At 35.7% G+C, this 20,903-nt stretch overlaps 1 protein-coding gene and 1 pseudogene across 7 annotated transcripts in view; one reads left to right on the forward strand and one right to left on the reverse strand.

Annotated features, from left to right (window-relative positions):
- Positions 1–1,172: 1,172 nt before the first annotated feature.
- GPR174 (G protein-coupled receptor 174) overlaps positions 1,173–20,903 on the reverse strand; it is a 70,332-nt gene continuing 50,601 nt past the window's right edge. For 3 of the 6 annotated variants that reach the window (XM_082716007.1, XM_082716005.1, XM_082716009.1), the window contains exons 3-4: positions 20,273–20,337; positions 1,173–5,979 (exon numbers count right to left, since the gene is read on the reverse strand). In XM_082716007.1, the coding sequence (XP_082572133.1) occupies positions 4,436–5,428 (993 nt within the window). In that variant the 5' untranslated portion in view covers positions 5,429–5,979; positions 20,273–20,337 and the 3' untranslated portion in view covers positions 1,173–4,435. The remainder of the gene's footprint in view (positions 5,980–20,272; positions 20,338–20,903) is intronic. The other 3 variants (XM_082716010.1, XM_082716006.1, XM_082716008.1) reach the window with 1 other exon arrangement.
- On the forward strand, positions 10,805–11,253 carry LOC309856085 (protein JTB pseudogene; annotated as a pseudogene). Its single transcript has one exon. The product of its transcript is annotated as a protein JTB pseudogene (transcript).

Genomic DNA, 20,903 nt, shown 5'->3' on the forward strand with positions numbered 1-20,903 from the left:
TCTCAAACACACATCACATCCTCTATAACTAAGGAATGAGTTAAAAGAGCCACATTTACTTGAGAGTTTATCTCTCACTCCTTCCTCCCAAAATATGGTAGTGGAGGCAGTGAAGTTACTTCTGGTCTGGCTTTTGGAAGGTACAGAAAAGGTGTATATATGATTTGAGGGTATTGGAAGCATGGGCCAGATTCCATATTTATATCCCGTTAATTTCTTCCATGTCTACCAAGACATCAGAGATTTCTTTTTAAAAAGTCTTCACCATTCCCAGGAAATTATTTCTACAGTAGCCAAAATGTGTAATTCCTTTTTTTTTTAAAATTTTTTCTTTTTAATTATTTTTTTATTTTTAAGGTTTGTTTTTTAAATTCTAGTTAGTGTAATATTGGTTTCAAGAATTTAGTGATTCATCACTTATATAACACCCAGTGTTCATTATATGTTCTCTCCTTAATACCCACCACTCATTTAGCCCATCCCCTGCCCATCTCCCTTCCACCAAACCTCAAATTGTTCAAAATGTGTAATTCTTACCTAACTAGTTATTAGAGAAGATACCTGGGCCTCACCAAATCCCTGGAGATATAGGCAAGATAAAGAGGGAGCTGCTAAAGTGGAAGAAAGAGAAGATGAGAAGAGGGCCAGAGACAATTTACTGTCTTTGCATGTTTTATTTGTTTTTCAATCTGTTTTTGGAAGAGTGGAAGGGCATAGTGCAAAATTGTTGGGGTGGGGTGGGGGTGGGGTTCCTGGCGAACTGTAAAACAAATCAGATTATCAGGTTTTAACAACCCTTAAGACTAAAGAGAAAATATTCCCTCTGTCACTTTATCTCCTTTTCTGCCCATAAACTAGATTCTAGAAAATACAGGGCATTGTCATTCAAATAAACTTGGTCAACAAGTGAGTGTGAGGAATAATCTTAGAAGGGTGTGCATATATGAGTCTATCTGTGGGAGAAGTGGAGGAGGGAAGGGGATGGTGTAGAATGAGGGAAGTTCCTTATCTTTCTATTTGAAAAAAGAATGCACCTCTCAGGGGAGAGAAAGGGAGAGCGAAGCCTCATGGGATTTATCTATTTGGGTGAGAATACTGAAAAAGAAATACTCAAGCTTATCATTTTATGAAAAAGTCACTAAATATACCTTGACTTCAGGAGGCAGAGAATATATAATTACAGAGACCATCTTTATTGCTAAAATGAAAATTATAAATTACATATGAAAATAAATTCCAAGTGCAACATTTTTCACAGTCTCTTGAAAGTAAAAACAGAATGATGATATAAAATGAAGTTACACAAAAGTTCCACTCATGTACTCTTTCAGATCAAGGTAGCTTGATCTCTTGTTGTTCCTAGGACAAATGGCTCATTTTTTTATGGAATTACAAGTTAGTAGAATTAGCTGCTTATCTGAGTGACAATGAAAATATTTAAACCATTTGAATATAATAATAATAATAATAATAATAATAATAATAATGACATTAATAGTAACATGGAAATCACCCCATATTCAAAATCTCCGGTTTTGGAATAATTACATGTATGTAGGTTTTGGAATCAGAACTCAAAAAACTTTATATAGGAAATGTGAGTTTATTTATTTTGAATTGTATATTACTATAGTTGAGGATGCTTACTTTTGCACCTTGGTTTCATTGACCCAGAGAGTGATAAATGGGAGATTCAAAAAGATTTTCCAAGGAAAAGAGAAGCTCAGAGAGGAGACTGCTGTCCAGATGGCAGCTGCAGTAGCACATCCCTCTGACTCCTAACAGCAAAGCTTTTCTCCTGAAAATAAAGTCCAGATTTGGAAAGGGAAAAGGCAAAAAGAAAAAGGAAACAAGCAGAGGCATGAGAAGCTGATATATTGTGATACAGATAGATGATAGACGATAGATAGATAGATAGATGATAGATAGATGGATGAAATATATATATTTCTTAAAATTACTGCAAGCAAAATAAGTGATCACTTATTAGGCAATTTGAAAGACACTGCTATAAAATTCACTTTCTTAAAAAAATCTCCCCCTCCAGTTTTCTACAGTGTCATTCAACCTCCCATTAAAAGTAAGGGATTAACACTTTGAGTTATAGTTTATCCTTAAAACTTGAATTCAGGTATCCCACGGCAAGTTAATATTAAACTAACATTAGTCTCTAGCACATAAGTATGAATAAATTGATCAGATTACTGACTAGAAGAACAAGGGAATAGGACAGGAGGAAAAATGTATTGATGGAGAAGAGAGGTACATAAAGTGAATTACATTTAATACAAACCTAGATGGGCAGACCTGGGAGAAGTCGTGGTACTAGATATACAGTATCATAATACAAGACACTTATCCTTTGCTCTAATGATGTAAATGATCTACAAAGGCTTCTGGACCACCAATAAATGGGCTCTAACCCCTTCAACCATTCCTCTAAGAAATTCATTAATGTCCTAGAAATATTTCCTCTCCTTTTTAGAAAAAAATGGTGTTTAAAGTAACATTAATATATTAATAAAATTAAATCTCTGGTACCCCAAAACAACCCTAAAAAGCGTAATCCATGTTAATCTAAAAAATAGTAAAAAAATATGCTATAAACAAGACTCTTTTATTATAAGTACCCACAAAATTATTACTTGTGATCCCATTAAAACGTTAAATTATATTCAAACACAAATCACTTTAAAGCAAACAGACCAGACATAGTTACAGTTCCTCCTTTTTAAAACACAATTTAACACTCATTTAGAACTCTTATAATACATCACAATATGTACATTATGATGAATAATAAAGAGACAAACACACCATTGCTAGCAGCACAAAGTCTGTTTTCTAATAAGGTATTATTTTAATAACAAAGTAAAATCAATACTTGTCTAGAAAAAACATTTGAATATTTTCCATTAATTTTGATTTGCCAGCTTCTCCCAAATCATATTAGTATCATAAATGTGTGCCTAAAACAACTCCTTTCCTATGAAAATATGATGGAGCCCTTGGTTGATTTCTACATTCCTTCTAGATGAGAAGTAGCATGTGTCTTTATTATATAGCACACAGATTTTTAAGTAGATCATTGTTTTAAATTAGAGCTTTCTGCTAAAACATATTTCAAGGTACTATAATATTTTAACTTCAGATATAACTATGACTCATATCTTGGGTCTGCTACCTGCATACTAGCACCAAACAGCTAACAGGTAAATAACTGTAAGGGGTGTCCAATGCTGTCAAAATTCATCTTCTGCACTTTTATTTTCTCAAAAAAGGTGAAAGAATCTCCTCCCATAGCTTCTGGGAGGTAGGCTGTGCAGGACTCACAATGGTATGACTGAGGCAAAGCTGGCCCCCCAAAATTTCTGAAGACTCTAAGGTCCACATGCCTGTTTGCCTTCAGTTCATGAAGGTGGCTTGACAATCATCATTTAAAGTAATGAATACAACGTGGTGAGACTTTTAAGAGGTGTACCCATCCCTTCATCTTTTTATTCTGGCCTAAGCTTAGTAATTAATTACTGCACTACTTCTTCATAAGCTCAAATAGTGCAGTATCCTGTCAGAGATATTCAGTGTTACTCTAGAAGGATGGTGGAAGCTCTCTCTATTAGGCAGGTCCATACATTTCAATAGGTATTCTTAGGAAATAGTTTAAGAGAACTGGAGCTCTGATTGTCACTTATCTGCCATCTCCCAGACCTATAGAGAAAATTTAGGTTACATTGTATGTATTTTGGTGAGCTATCTGATCTAGGTGGATTCCGTAAGACATCTTATATAATCATAGAGGTTACTGTATATGAATTTGTTTCTTGTTCTTACTTTAAACATACCAGAGGCCTGAGCTCAGATTTTCATTTTATGAATAAGTGTGACATGATGTTTCATATTGACACCTAAATGAAGAGAATAGTTACTTGAGTCTTCAAACCCTAGAGTATAATCACACATAGTAGATAAAAATAGTCCCATATTTATACCACTCTGTTTTCACAGAATAACAAATTGCCCATCCTAGTTGAAATACACTGAAAATATGGTATTTGAATATAAACTGTGATTACCAGTATAAATATACAACTACATCGCCTCTAAGTACAGAGACTCAGTGTCCATTGCGGCAAAACTAAGTGCTTATGATGACTCTAATTGAGTGCATACACACATAGAATGTCACTGAAGTTTTACAGTTTAAATCCTAACTTAATAACAAATTATTACACAGACATATCAACAACAGTGATGGTGGAATACAATGCTTTAAAAACAGGTTCCATTATAAAGGTGTGAATTTGTCATATAGGTAAGATAGAGCATAAATGAACAGCAGTGAGTGCTTCCTATGATTACTTTCCAGTGGCTTGGGGTATTATAAATATGTACTGATATACTTGCATTTTAGACCACATTCAGGTTTTGTTTTAATTTAGCATAATTCAGTTGTCAGAGTAGAAGTGGTATGGTCGCTTACAAAGGATTTTACATAGAGTTGGATACTATCTTGTCTTGAAAGTCGTCTTCTGAACTCATTAGTGGTGAAGTAGTATATGACTGGGTCAAGACAGGAATTCAGACTAGCAAGACAGAGGGCAACAGAATGAAATATTAGAATCACCTTTCTGGCTAGGCAGCTTTGAATTTTGTTGGACTTGACCAGGAAATCTAAAGGAAAGCTGAAGTGATATGGTGCAAAGCAAATTAGGAATACTCCTGCACAGGTTAAGATCATCTTCAAGGCTTTTTTTTTCTCCCCAAGGTCTTGGGCCACAGGATATTTATCATGCAGTGATAAAACTGTCTTCCAGGTACAATATACAATAATTAGAAGAGGAGTGACAAACCCAATCAACTCGCCAATGGTAATCATGGCAACCGAGTGGGCCAGATTGACATTCCTGGTAGGAAGATCCACAAAGCATTTGGTTCTGTTGCCTGAGATGTCATCACTGGTTCTGAGGAGAGGAAAGAGGAGACAGGCAAGGCAGATGATCAACCAGCCAGCAATGCTGATGTATAGGTCATATTTCTGTTTGCAGTCATGGAAGCGAAAGGGGTACATGAGAAACCAAAATCGTCGCACACTTATGCAGACCAAGAAGTAGATGCTTGCATACATGTTGACATACTTCAGGTAGAAACAGAACATGCAGAGGCCAGGCCCAAATGGCCAGTCATAATTCAAGTAGTAAAAGATCCTCAGTGGCAGGGAGAGAACTTGCAGTAAGTCAGCAATGGCTAAGTTTATCATGAATATCACAGCCCGTTTGGTTTCTTTCATATAGCCGTAAAATACCCATAAGGCTAATATGTTCCCTATGAGACCTGGCACAAGAATTACAGTGTATGTCACTGCATAGATAAAATATCGAGAATCTGTCTTATATCCTTCTGGCCCAGCACATGTGTAATTTGCAAGCATGTTTGTTCCCAGAGCAACTGTCTGACAAATAGTGGATCTAAATATAAATTCACAATTAACTGCCACTCTTCCTAAAAGACTAATTATGAATGGGTGATAGAGAGTGAGTATAACTGCATTTACTGCATTGATCTGAGCCTCTACACATAATTTGGGGGCTTTTCAAAGAACTATTTGCATATTTGCTTTGGATTTTTTTATAATAATTATGCTGAAGTCCAGTGTGCAAGCACAGATAACAAGCTGTTACAATTTTCCCCTTTTGTTTCCTGTTATAAGACTTCCTGGGACATCATAACAGTTGACTCTCCCATTTGGACCATGAATTGCTACGTAGCAGCTCTTCAACTTTCCATATGATGATAGCCATCTCTTTACAGGTGTTTGACAGGCTGTTTTTTTTTCTTATGTTTGCCTCACGTAGAAGAAAGGATTGCTTTAGTACTCAGTAAGTCCGCAGTTCTTCAGAGGTGATTAATTTGGATAGATCTGTTTTCCAAGACTTTTTCAGTTATGTGTTGAAAGCTTAAAAATGGGAAACAAAGGCAAAGCTGCAAGTGAAAAAACATATAAGTCAATTAATTCTGGGACTTCTTGCAAAAAAAGAAAAAGCCTATGTGTACAAAAATCTATGAAGGAAAATTCTGATGTAAGTGAGGGTGACAAGCCAGTTTCTATAAGTTCCTTTAGAATTACAAAAAACTATAGCTAGAAGTCACTTGAAAGGTAATATAGTCTCTGACTGTGAACGAACTTTGTTTGAGAGCTTGTTAGAAATGCCAAAGACTGTCAGGATATAAAATCAATGCACAGAAATCAGTTGCATTTCTATATACCAACAACAAGACAGAAGAAAGAGAAACTAAGGAGTCAATCCCATTTACAATTGCACCCAAAGCCATAAGATACCTAGGAATAAACCTAACCAAAGAGGCAAAGAATCTGTACTCAGAAAACTATAAAGTACTCATGAAAGAAATTGAGGAAGAAACAAAGAAATGAAAAAATGTTCCATGCTCATGGATTGGAAGAATTGGATTTTTTATAGTAATTACACTGAAGTCCAGTGTGCAAGCATGTGTGAAAATGTCTATGCTACCTAAAGCAGTATATATGTTTAATGTGATCCCTATCAAAATAACATCTTTTTTTTTTTCAAAGAAATGGAACAAATAATCCTAAAATTTTATGGAACCAGAAAAGACCTCGAATAGCCGGAGGAATGTTGAAAAAGAAAGCAAAAGTTGGTGGCATCATAATTCCAGACTTCAAGCTCTATTACAAAGCTTTCATCATCAAGACAGTATGGTCCTGGCACAAAAACAGACACATGGAAGAGTGGAACAAAATAGAGAGCCCAGAAATAGATCCCCAACTCTATGGTCCACTAATCTTTGACAAAGCAGGAAATAATGACCAATGGAAAAAAGACAGTCTTTTCAACAAATGGTGTTGGGAAAATTAGACAGCCACATGCAGAAGAATGAAACTGGACCATTTCCCTACACATACAAAAACATAGACTCCAAATGGATGAAAGACCTCAATGTGAGAAAGAAATCCATCAAAATCCTTGAGGAGAACACAGGCAGCAACCTCTTCGACCTCAGCCACAGCAACTTCTTCCTAGAAACACTGACAAAGGCAAGGAAAGCAAGGACAAAAATGAACTATTGGGACCTCATCAAAAACAAAAGCCTTTGCACAGCAAAGAAAACAGTCCCCCAAACCAAAAAACAACTGACAGAATGAGAGAAGATATTTGCAAATGACATATCAGATAAAGGGCTAATATCCAAAATCTATAAAGAACTTAGCAAACTCAACACCCAAAGAACAAATAATCCAATCAAGAAATGGGCAGAGGACATGAGAAGACATTTCTGCAAAGAAGACATCCAGATGGCCAACAGACACATGAAAAATTGCTCCACATCACTCGGCATCAGGGAAATACAAATCAAAAGCACAATGAGATACCACCTCACAGCAGTCAAAATGGCTAAAATTAACCAGTCAGGAAATGACAGACATTGGACAGGATGCTGAGAAAGGGGAATCCATGGAAATGCAAGCTGGTACAGCCACTCTGGAACACAGCATGGAGGCTCCTCAAAAAGTTTTAAATAGAGCTACCCTATGCCCCAGCAATTGCACTACTGGGTATTTTATTTACCTTAAAGATACAAATGTAATGATCCTAAGAGGCATGTGCACCCAAATATTTATAGCAGCAATGTCCACAACAGCCTAACTATGGAAAGAACCTAGATGTCCATCAAAAGATGAATGGATAAAGAAGAAGTGAGATATATATATATATATATATATATATATATATATATATATATATACTATGCAGCCATTTTGTTCAAAACCGTCATGCCCTTTTTAACTAAAAGACCTGATGAATGATATGAACTATGCATCAAACTGAAGAGGTTAAACACCTGAGATTTCTTAGAAAGCACAAAGTAGGAAAATGGCATTATAAAATACAAGGAAGCACAGCTTTAAAGAATAACATATATATTGAAAGTGATTAAAATTAGAGATTGTTTAGTTCTCAAACTGAAGTTCATCTTTATAATATTTTCACAGGTACTAATTTTAGACAGGTGACAGGCAAAATTGGGTGGCAGACCAAACAATCAAAAGCCCTGGGTTTTCAGCCTCTTAACTATTTATACAGAAGTCATTGTCTTTTAATGTCATTGAATAGACATTAGAAGTTTATATAAATATACATCCAGTCAATCTCTATTGAAAATCCATCTTCCTTAACATGGGCAATGACTCTTAAATCTGTATTTCTTTTGAGTTGTAGCTCTCTTTCCAACTATGTATAAGAACTCTCCTCTTGAATGTTTCATTATCACCTTGAAATTCAACACATGAATATGAAGTTATCTTTAATATTTACTCAAATTATGTCTTATCTTGTCAGATTATGTCATGTCTTTGATAAAAATATTTTAATAACTTTTCCTCTCATTTAGAGGAAGACCAAAGTTCTTTACAATGGCTTGCATCTTTTGGATGCCTGAATGGTGCAGTCAGTTAAGCTTCCAGATCTTGTTTTCAGTTCAGGTCAGATCTCAGGATTGTGAGATCAAGCCCCTAGTTGGGCTCCATGCTCACTGGGGAGCCTGCTCATGTCTCTCTTTTCCACTGCCCCTCCCCACTCTCTTTCTACCTCTCCCACTTTCTTTCTCTAAAATAAATAAATCTTTAAAAAATAGGCTTTTATCTTACATGCTCTGGTCCCTATTGCTCTTCTGAGCTCACATTCTAACATTCTCCCTCTTGTACTGTGCTCCAGCCACTTTGCCATCCTTGCTGTTAGGGGAATGGACCAGGTCCATTCCTGCCTTGAAGCCTTTGAATTAGCAGTTCCCTGTGCCTGAGATGCTTTAGTCCAGCTATTTACTTGTTCATTAGCTCACCTCCTTCAGATCTTTACCTCAATGTTACCTTTCAGGAGACTTTCCCTGAACTTTCTATTTTAAAACTGCATCTCTCCAACATTTCCCATCTCCTTCAGTATTTTATCCACTTCCAACCATAATTAATATACTTTATGTTTATGTTTTTTACTTATTTGTTTTTTATATATTTTACCTACTAGACCGTAAAGTCTGAGGACAGGAATTCTTGTGTTTGTCCAGTGGCTGTGTACCAAAACCAAAAACTGTGCAAGACATAAAGTAAGTGCTCAGTGTTTGTTGAATGAAATAGTTTCAGTAAATAAAAAATATGACTATAGAGATCAATAGTCTCAAACAAAAATTATCATCTCTCAAAACTTCAAACCTGATTCTGCTCTAGACTTCCTTATTTCTACTAAGCTCATCAATATTTTCCCAGGTTGTATCAAAATCTTGGAGACCTTGACTCATTGTCACTTGTTCTCCACTTCCAAACAAGTTTCTAAGAGGGAGACAGTATACTATGAGGGAAATAATGTATGTTTAGAAGTCAGAATGACCTCGGTTTAAATTCTTGTTCTTTCAATTGCTCTGTGACCCAGGGTTTATCACTAAACCTCTCTGATCTCTAATTTTTTCATTGGTAAAATGAGAAAAATCATAGTACCTAACATATATAATCAGTTTGAAAATTAATTGAATTGCTGTATATAATATATTTAGCATAGTGTCTAGTACATAATAAACATTAGTTATTATAACTGATCCTATTACTATTTTCTGCAACTGCATTATTTCTCACAACCATCTCATTTTTGAAATTTGCATTGTTTCACACTAGTTCAGGCCTTTATTACTGAATTTGTCTCCCTATCCTATATCTTATCCTTCTCTATTGTGTATAATGCCATTAGAATTTTTTTCTAAGCTGAACCTTTTAAAGAGAATTAATGACTCCCTATTACCCATCAGATCACAAAGTACATAGTCTTGTAGTCAATTTCTTCCTTAAAGCCACTGTACCTTGTATCTTCCTTAGACATTTAGTTTTGTCTCCTGTTACTTTCTTGTGATGATCACTGTTCCAGGCAAACTGAGCTCCTTATTGTTCAAACTGACATTTTTGTTTTTGTTTTTCACAAACAATTGCTTATTATGCTACTCATCCTGGAATATTGTCTTTTTGCATATCAGTCCTACCTATTTATGAAGGCCTTTCTTAAATTTCCTGTTCTTTATGGAAACTTCTGCAATTAACTTGGCACTGTTATGCTAATCCCTTTTACAAATACTCATTTATAGCTCTCTTAAAGTACTTAACTTTCTGTTTTTTTAGTTAGCAATTCGTGTCTGTATCTTATTTATACCTCTGCTCCCCTGCCTATTTCATCCCACCATAACAAGCCCAGAAATTCCTTGAAGTTAGGGATTGGGGCCTGAACACCTTTATATCCCCTGAAGCACCTAAAGCCATGTTTGGAATGTGATGGGTTCATCTAATATTTATCCAGCAAATATTTATTCACCATCTACCATTTGCCAGGCACCACTCTTGGTAGTGGGGATATAGACAGTGGAAAAAGCACATGATCTTTGTCTTCTTGGACATTATTTTCTAGTGAGGCAGAATGATAGTTGTCTTACAAAATTTTTAAAAAAGTGTGTTGGCCCGGCATCCTCCACAGAGCAAGATGGCGGCGGCCGGGACAGCCCCGGAGGTGACGGGGCGCTAGGTCGTCCGCCCCGCGGCTTCTCCCGAGGGCCGTGCGGGCCCCAGGAAGCGAGCTCAAGCCCAGTCCAACGAAGGCGTGATGGCTTTTCCTGCCATGGCCGTGGGGACGCCCCAGTGATGCCTCTGCCCTGAGAGGCAGTGTCGGCTTCTCACAGAAGGACCTCCGGAGCCTGAGGCGGAAGGGCCCCGGCTGAGGCACGAAGCCAGTCTCGAAAGTCCCTCCGCCCCAACAGGCGCGACCCTGAGCGCTCCATGCCTGTGGGCGGAGGGAGGCGGTGCCTCCCCCAGGGCTGCCACATCTGTTGGCTGCTCTGCGCTTTCACCCTAAAGCTCTGTGGGCGCTTCGAACCTGCCGTGCTGGCTGGCGGAGGTCTTCGCGGTGGAGGAAGAGTGTGCGCCGTGCTCCCATTTCCAGTCTCAAACCACACCTGAGTGTGGTTCCACAGGGTATGTGGAGAAAATCACATGCAGCTCATCTAAGAGGAATGAATTCATAAGCTGCCACTCAGCTCTGATGGAAGAATATTTATTCTGGAGATTTGAAGGGGCCATCGTGGGTGTGGCCTTGGTCTTTGCTTGCCTTGTCATCATTCGTCAGCGACAGCTGAACAGAAAAGCTCTGGAAAAGGCCCGGAAGCAAATCGAGTCCATATAGCTACCTTCTACTTTTTTGACACAGTAGAATGAACGGACTTGGGCCCTTTGTTCTTGGGAACTTGTGGTGGCACCTCCTTCTCTGTCTCTTGTCTGTATCATTAATGAGCAAAATACATAATAGTCTTCTTCTCTATCATAATTTGGTTTGGGACAGGAAGTCCTGGTGGCAGAAATGGGATAGCAGCTTTAGGCCCCAGTGTACCAACTACCTATCTTCCCCCTTCTTCTGGTACTTATTTAAAATTTTCAGGACAAAATTTCAGCAAAATGTTTATTTCTCAGCCTCTGAGAAAACCTCTGTTTCCCCCCAACCCTTACCCCAAAGAAAAAATAAAATTGTAGATGTATAACAAAAAAAAAAGTGTGTTTGTAGAAAAAGTACAGTGTATTCTATAAACACAAATGAAGGGAAAAAACTAAAATATAAAGAACAAATTTGCTTAAGTGAAGTGAAATCAAAGTCATGACCATCCCCCTAAAATCTATATTTTTCCTGTTGGTTAATCTGTCATTGCCCACATTCAAGTGCATTTTCATATGTATACCCTAGCTTGTAACCTTGAAATGCTCCTGAATAGAGTATCTCCCTTACAGTTCCTCTAGCTTCTTCTGGGAGAGCTGACGATATTTTCCCTTTGTTTAAATAACATTATTTTCTAATAGGAAAAGTTGCTTGGGATGACTGAAAAAGCTTTCCATCATGGAAAAATCCCTACTTAGCTGTTCTATAATGAATGTAAATTCCACATTACCTAAGAGTAATGGACACAAAAAAATGAAGGAGGCTTTTTGTTGTTGTTGTTGTTGTTGTTTTCCAGAGCATGCCACTATTTTTTGAGATTTTCCTTTCTCAGGAAATGATCCATATTATAACAGGCACTAAAACAGACTCCAGTTTGAGTTAGATATTTATTTGAAGAAACATGCCAGACTCCTTGATCAAATTATTTTTTGCTTTCAGGAGACTATTCTTCCTTAACTTTACTTACTTTCTTTTGGGAATTAAAAAAAAGAGAGAGAGAAAATGAAACCAATGGCCTAAATCTGGCCTGATTCCCAGAAATCTACAGGTCAGAAACTATTTCATATGGAGTTCTCATGAGAAGTTTTTATTTTCATTTATGAATATTTATGTTTATCAAAACCTGAAGCTTTACCAAATTTCACTCATGATATGGTCTAAGAGTATTTTCCAGCAATATTATGTGTTTGGTTGCTTATCCAGGAAAAATGTGATTCAAATGAATATCAGGGATAACTTTTTGTGTTACCTTACTGAGACTTCTGAACAAGTTACTATTACCTATAAAGATGCTAGACTTTTACCTATCAACATGTGTTTCTATATCTTATTAAAAGAAAGTGAATCATTAAAAATATTAAACCATCAAATGACCTAATTTATAATGGTGTTCTTTGAGACATATTAGCAGCAAGTAAATACTATATTTTGGGATGTGGCGTTCTGCCCAGCAGCCATCCTTTCATAGGTCAAAGGCAACTACTTACCCCAAAACCAACTTTATTTTAGAGTTCTAGATAGGTACATACTTTAGTAAGCCAAGAAAATGCAGACCTAATGCTTCAAGTGACTGCAAATGATGTGGGACTGAATAAAATGTGTACATGTGTGTGAGAGGCAATAGTACCACTATGATACATAAGTAATTACAAATATTGGATAGATAAGGGCGAAGATTTCTCCTGATACTGATCAGCACACATAACAAATATCAGGGATTATTTTTCACTTTTGAAGATCTTGAAGTCAAATAGCTTATAATCTTCCCAGAAAACCTATCTGGCAACTGCAGTTAGTTAAAGAGCTGACTACAGCACAGTGAGCAAATACTTCACAAAGTCTTTTCCTGGCTAGTTCTCCTAGAAAATTCACCAGTTCTGCCCTATTGAAATCTCAGTCAGAATTTTCATTTTAAATAAGGGAGTTCTGCATGGATATCGCATTCAATTAGGCTCCCAACTTCTCTTATATTTGATACCTCCTATGATTCCTTCATAAGCCAACTTCATAAAGGGGGGAAAAACTATGTGTGTACAGACAATGTAGTTATTGTGAGCATTGCAATTTTACCTGGAAGTTATTTCATTTAGTTGGGTCTAAATGTCTTTCCTGAGATCTGAAGCCCATTTCCTCTTCAACAGACAGTGCACCTTGTTACTCTGAGTAGTAGTACTATTTTAATTACCAGGAGACAGCAAGGAGTACATTACTCAATCTCACATCACCAGAAGGTAATGCCCAGTTACACTGCCTTTCCTCAGATATCCTAGTTTGTAATCATTTCATATCCTGGAGACAAACGCTCACTAATTGGTTGGTGACCTCAGATGCCATTAAAATCTGTACTAATAATTAACAAGTACTTTAGCCACTACCCACTTCCTTGCCCCTACCATCTATTAAAAAATGTTAGATTGTTCTTACACTGCTCCTATCTCTCAGTGTCTTGTTCTCATACACATGATTTAAAGCTCTTTATTTTTTTTTCACTTTTTCTTAAGCCATATTTCTCAAAATGTGTTCTCTGCACTAACTGGAGTGCATATTAAAAATGAATATTTCCAGATGGAACAAATCTTAACTTCCAAAGGATAGAGCCAACGTAGCTACATTTAACAAGTTTCCAAGAGAAACAAATCTGAGAGCCTTCAAATCTGAGAGTTTTCCTTGAATTATAAAGGGCAACATCAACATCAATTTAGTCATTTTCTTAAGCTCCATGCCGAAATTAGGTCCTTGCAGGCATTTTCTATGCTTTCCTATCTCCATTCCCTAGGTTCTTGATTTTCCCTCTGCTTAAAGTGATACATCCCCATCTTTACCTATTGAAATCCTGCCCATCTTCTGAGGACACTCCTTAAAAAAATGCTACCTTCCTTATTAAAATTTCCATTATTCTCTGATTATGATCATACCCACCTATGAATTCCCATTGCACTTTGCAATATAAATATATTTTCTTTTCTTATTCATTCCACAAAACTGTGATATCATTACTAGAAAAGACCATGTTTTATTGATTATATAACTCTCCACCACTGAAGTGCCCAGCTATTTTACATGTAGTCATAACTCAATTATATTCAACTAAGTTTATTGAACATCTAGGTCAGAGCTTAATACAATAGGAGGATCCTTTTATGTCTCATATATGCCATGTTATTTTGTAAACAATTTGAATATAGCTCCATATTGACTATTGTTTAACTTGTGGCTAATAAAGTGTTTCAAGACTTTATTTATACATGGTTAAAATACAGGAGAAAGTAGTAAATCACTTTTCACAGGTACTATGAAACACTGAGCAAACAGTTTCTAATTATGTATCCAGCCATCTAGCTATTAGTGTCTCCTGTTTTTACAACTCTGGGTGTATGTATCCTAATTTTCATTTGGAAATAAAGGTCACCATTTTACAAAGTTCCATTTTAAACATTATATCTCAAATATTTTAATATGTAGGTGTGATGACAAAATCACAAGTTATGGTGCAGTGGGAAAACTGTATGTATTTCCTATTCTCAGTGCTGACAAGTCTATAGAGATTTTCTTCCACTCTTCTTAATGTTCATCTGGTATTTCAGACCAAACATCAGAATTTAGACAAAAAGAGGACTTTTTAGAGGAAAGTTAAATGCTTTCAAGTTTATAGAAAATAAAGTAAGGTCCAATATAACCAGATCCTTCTGTCTGTTTTCACTTTTTTGCAGTCCTTTTCTTGCAAATTTCTTTTTGAGAGTGTGCCTTATCCACTGCTTCATAGGATTAGTAAGTTACAAAAGTGAAGAAGTAAAGCAACTTTAAGAGGTCTGGTAAAAAGAGCAAGAATGGAGTGGAAAATTAAACCAGACTCCAGGGCATCACTCCAGTGCTGGCTTTGATTTTGAATGTAGGTGGCTACCTAATGCGCTGTGATTTCAAGGGCTGCCAAAAAGCCCTCCTGTAAGAAAAATGGAAGTAGAAATCCCTACCAATTTGTTGGTTGGGGTCCAAACTCATTTTTCTTAAGAATGAGACATTTTTTTTCCTTATAGAAAAAAAATTTAGGCTTGGAATGCCAGACTTCCACCTTTAAAGATGGAGTTCAGGAACTTAAAACTGGCATCTTTTCCTGAGGAATATCAGTACCACACACAAATTCAGATTTTCTGTATCATGTATAATAGATCCTAGAGTTTTTGCATTCTGTACTTTACAGTTCAGTTAGTGTATCAGTTTTTTTTTGTTGTTGTTGTTCTTGGTGCTTAGTATTTTCCCCCATAGTTGTGTTTTACTTATACATTGAGAACATTTTCTCTCCACTGTATTACGCAAAATCTATAGCATCTTGTTTTATTTATTTTTTAAGTATTTTATTTTTATTCATTTGAGAGAAAAAGAGAGAGAGATCACAAGCAGCTGGAGGGGCAGAGGGAGATACAGAAGCAGACTCCCTGCTGAGCAGGGACACCTTTATGGGGTGTGATCCCAGGACACTAGGATCATGACCTGAGCTGAAGGCAGATGCTTAACTGGCTGAGCCACACAGGTGCCCCTATAGTAGTTTGTTTTAAAGAATTAAAGCGTGTGCTTGGGTGGCTCAGTTAGTTAAGCAACTGCTTTTAGTTTGGTTCATGATTTTAGGGTCCTGGGATCAAGCCCCATGTCGGGATCCCTGCTCATCAGGGAATCTTTCCATCCTCCTCTCCTTTGCATGCTCTCTTTCTCTCTCTATCTTAAATAAATGAATAAAATATTTTTAAAAAGAACAAAAGCATATTATGGAAGGCTTTCAGTAGATGCCTGAGGTCTTTAGAAACTACATTAAAAAACATAATAAAATATGATTTAGATTTTAAGATTTTAAATACTGAAATACAGAGGAAAAACAAAAAATTCTTTAGCCCTGGGTAATTACCTTAAAATGTACCCATGTAGCTCTTAATAATTATTCTAAAAAACTTCCTAGGGAACATTTGACATCCCAGTGAAAAGGTAATTAATCTAAAACATAGGGATCTCATTTTTGAATTTTAATGACAGATACTAAATCACATCCTTATATCAGACTTGGAGAAAGGCAAGGGAGATGGGTATAAGACAGTGAAAGCGGCTATCCCAGATGGTTAAATATAAAACTCCTCTAGTGTCAGTTTTGTTTTTGCTGGACTTGTCTTACTTTTTGGCTTTGAGTAGCCTGTCTCTTCTGGTACTCCAGTTAAATAGGATTCTTTTCTGTACTTCTTAATTTTCTACAATATTTTTTATACTCAGAAAGTGGACCCTATAAATTAGGAGAATTCTAAAGGAGTTTACTTTGTCACTCACTTTAAAAATAAACCTCCACTACTCATCCATACAGTGAAGCTGCATGTCACAGCCTGGCTGGGTCTTAACCTGCCCACTCATCTCAGTGCTATAGTGCAAGCACATGTTACAAATGGGCTGGGTACCAGTCCCACCCATGTCTTCATCACAGATACAGCCCAAACACAGATAAGCATATACAACCAACCCAAGGGACACCTTTTGAGCACCTAGCTCTGGTGGTCAGAGGAGATTGTGCTTCTGGGCACCATGTGACTTGTCCTACATAAGACCATTCCTTCAAGACTGGGAAAATTAGGGGTGCCTGGGTGGCTCAGTGGGTTAAGCCTCTGTTTTCAGCTCAGGTCGTATTCTCAGGGTCCTGGAATGGAGCCCTGCAGTGTGCTCTCTGCTCAACAGGGAGCCTGCTTCCTCTTCTCTCTGCCTGCCTCTCTGTCTACTTGTGATCTCTCTCTGTCAAATAAATAAATAAAATCTTTAAAAAAAAAAGACTCAGAAAATTAATTGATTTGTGTAGTATGTAGAGCCAAACACAGACAGGGAAAATAAGAAAAAATACACACAAAGAAAGACCAAATATCAGGGAAAAAAGATACACTAATGTAATGGAGATAAACAATCTACTTGATAAAGATTTCAAAGTAATACCTATAAAAATGCTTATTAAACATGAGAAAACAATGAATGAACACAGTGAAATTCTTATTAAAAAATAAGATATGTAAGAAAGTTCCAAACAGATGTTACAGAGCTAAAGAATAAATTAACTAAACTGAAAAATACGCAAGAGAGCTTCAACAGGATAGTGGGTGAAGCTGAAGACCAAATCCATGAGCTGAAAGGCAAATCAACAGAACTAATTCAGACAGAGCCAGAAAAAAGATGGTAACTTAAGGGACATTTATGACAATATCAAGGGAATAACATTTACATTATAATTCCTGGAAGAGGAGAGACATAGAGAAAGAGTCAATTTCTTATTTGAAGAAATAATGATTGAAAATTTATGTAATCTGGGGAATGAAACAAACAGGTTTAGAAAGCCCAGAGTCTCAAACAAAATGAACCAAAAAATATGCACACTGAGACATATCATATTTGAAATGGTGAAAGTTAAAGATACAGAATGAGTCTTAAAAGCAACAAGAGAAAAACAACTTCTTACATACAAAGGAAATCTGAAAGAATACCAGGTTTTTTTTTTCCTCCAGAAATTTTATAAGCCAGAAGAGAGTGGCACAATATATTCAAAGGGCTGAAAGCAAAAACTTCCAACCAAAAATTATCTACCTGACAAGGTTAACATTCTGAATTAGAGGAGAGATCAAGAACTTTCCAGATAAGCAAAACCTAAAGTAGTTTATCACCACTAAACTGACCTTACAAACAAAGTTAAAGAGACTTCTCTAAACTGAAAGAAAATGGTACTCAACAAACAAGAATACATACAAAACTAAAGATCTCACTGAAAAAGGTAATTATATAGTAAAGGTAGCTGGTCAATCACTTACAAAAGAAGTATGAAAGTTAAAATTTAAAAATAGTAAAATTAACTGATAGTACAACAACTACTTAAAGAATGCATAAAATAAAAATATGTAAGAGGCACCTGGGTGGCTCAGTTGGTTGAGCATCCAACTCTTGATATCAGCTCAAGTCATGGTTTCAGGGGTGTAGGATTAAGCCCTACATTGGGCTCTGCACTCATCACAGAGTCTGCCGGCCCTTCTCCCTCTGCTCATCCCCCTGCTGTTCTCTCTATCTCTAAAATAAATAAATAAAATGTTTTTTTTTTTAATATGTAAAATGTGATATCACAAACAACAACAGAAAATATGGGGGAAGATAAAAAACTTTAGTTTGGGAATGTGTTCAAATTTAAGTTGCTATGAACTCAAACCAGACATTATATACATAGGAAGTTGTATGTGAACCTTATAGGAACCATAAAGCAGAAGTCTGCAATAAAAATACAAAAGAAAATGAAAGAGAAATCTAAATATAACAACAAAGGAAGCCATCAAACCTTAAGGAAAGAGAAAAAGACAAAAGGAACACAGAAGAACTACAGAAACATCCAGAAAATAATGAAGTGTCAATAAGTACATACCTATCATAGTTACTTTAAATATAAATGAACTAAACTCTTTAATCAAAAGACTGAGTGGTTGAATGGATTAAAGCAAACAAACAAACAAACAAAGACCCTTCTATATGCTTCCCATGAGAGATACACTTCAGAAGTAAGGACAATGCAGATTGAAAGTGAAGGAATAGATAAAGATATTCCATATAAATCAAATAAAAAGAAAAATCATGTATTCTAGTCAGCAGCAAAATAGACTTTAAAGACTGTAATAATAGACAAAGAAAGGCACATAACAATAAAGGGGTCAACCAAACAAGGGGACCAAACGTTTGTAAATATATGTATATGCACACATCATAGAAACACCAAAATATATAAAACAATTACTAATGGGCATAAAAGGGAAAAAAAAATAACAGTGATGCAATTTGAACTACCCACTTACATTAAAACAGATCATCCAAAGAGAGAGTTAATGAGGAAATAGCGTCCTTAAATGACACATTAGGCCAGACAGATTTAATAGATAGAACATTGCATCCAAAAGCAACAAATATACATTATTTTCAATTGCACTTAGAATTTTCTTCATTATAGATAACATGTTAAATCACCAAAGAAGTCTTAATAACTTCAGGAAGACTTAAATTGTATCACACATATTCTCTGAGAATGGTATGAAGCCAGAAATAAATTACAAGAAAAAAATGGAAAAAAAATAGAGATAAAACAACATGCTTCTGAACAACCAATGGGTCACTGAAGTAATCAATGAAGAAATTTTGAGAAAACCTAGAAATAAGTAAAAATAGATTTATGACATACAAAAATCCAGGAGATGCAACAAAAGTATTGCTAGAGAGAAGGTCATAGTAATTCAGCCCTACCTCTAAAAACTAGAACTAGCTGATATAAACAATCTAACTCTATACCTAAATAAGCTAGAAACAGAGTAATAGATGAAATTCAAATTCAGAAGAAGAAAGGAAATAATATAAAAGTGGAAATAAATGAAATAGAGACTAAAAATAAAACAGGAAAGATTAATGAAGCTAAGAGCAGTTTCTTTTCAAAGATAAACAAAATTGATCAACCCTTAGCTAGAATCTCCAAGAAAAAAAGATAGGTTAAATAAATAAAATCAGAAGTGAAAGAAATTACAACAGACATCACAGAAGGACAAAGGATCATAAGAAACTCCTACTAATATACACCAGCAATTTGGACAACATGGAAGAAATAGATAAGTTCCTAGAAATAGATAATTTTTCCAGACTCAATCATGAGGAATTAGAAATTCTGAATAGATAGATTACTTGTTAGGAAATTGAATCAATAATTTAAAATCTCCCACCATATAAAAGTCCAGGACCAGATGAATTTACTAGTCAACTCGAACAAACATTGGAAGAATGTTTAATATCTACCCTCAAAATCTCCCAAAAAATTTGAAGAGAAAACACTTCCAAAGTTCTTTTACAATACCAGCATTACCATAAAACCAAAACTTGACAAAAACATTCTAAAGAAAATAGATTACATGTCAATGTGCCTGGTGAATATACTTGCAAAAATACTTAAATTATTAGCAAATCAAATCCAACAATACCTTAAAAGAATGATGCACCATGATCAAGTGGGATTTATTCCAAGGATGCAAGAATTGTTCAACATCTGCAATCAACATGATACATTACATTAACAAGATGAAGAATAAAAATTACATGATTAAAAGATCATATATGATCACAGATGCAGAAAAATAATTTGACAGTATTCAATATTAATTTATGATAAAATAAAGAGGGTATGGAAGGAATGCTCTTAAATATAATTCAGGCAATATATGATAAACCCACAGCTAACCTCATACTCAGTGGTGAAAAGATGATTTTCTTCAAAGATCAGGAAAAAGACAAGAATGCTTACACTTTCTACTTTTATTCAACATAGTTTCATAAGTCCTAGCCAGAACAATTACATAAGAAAAATAAAAAGGCATCCAAAACAGAAAGGAAGTAAAACTGTCAGTATCTGCAAATGACAAATATTTTCTAATTTATATAGAAAATCCAAAATACTCTACCCCTCCCCAAGAAAAAGCTAATAAATGAATTCAGTGAAGTCCTAGGATAGAAAATCAACATGCAGAAATCTGTGTTTTTTCTTGTTTACAAAAAATCAGAGGGAAATAAAAATAATAATTTTAACATTACACCAAAAATAAAATATTTAGGATA

The sequence above is a fragment of the Mustela nivalis genome, assembly GCF_964662115.1.
Source record: "Mustela nivalis genome assembly, chromosome: X".
NCBI classification, from domain to species: Eukaryota; Metazoa; Chordata; class Mammalia; order Carnivora; family Mustelidae; genus Mustela; species Mustela nivalis.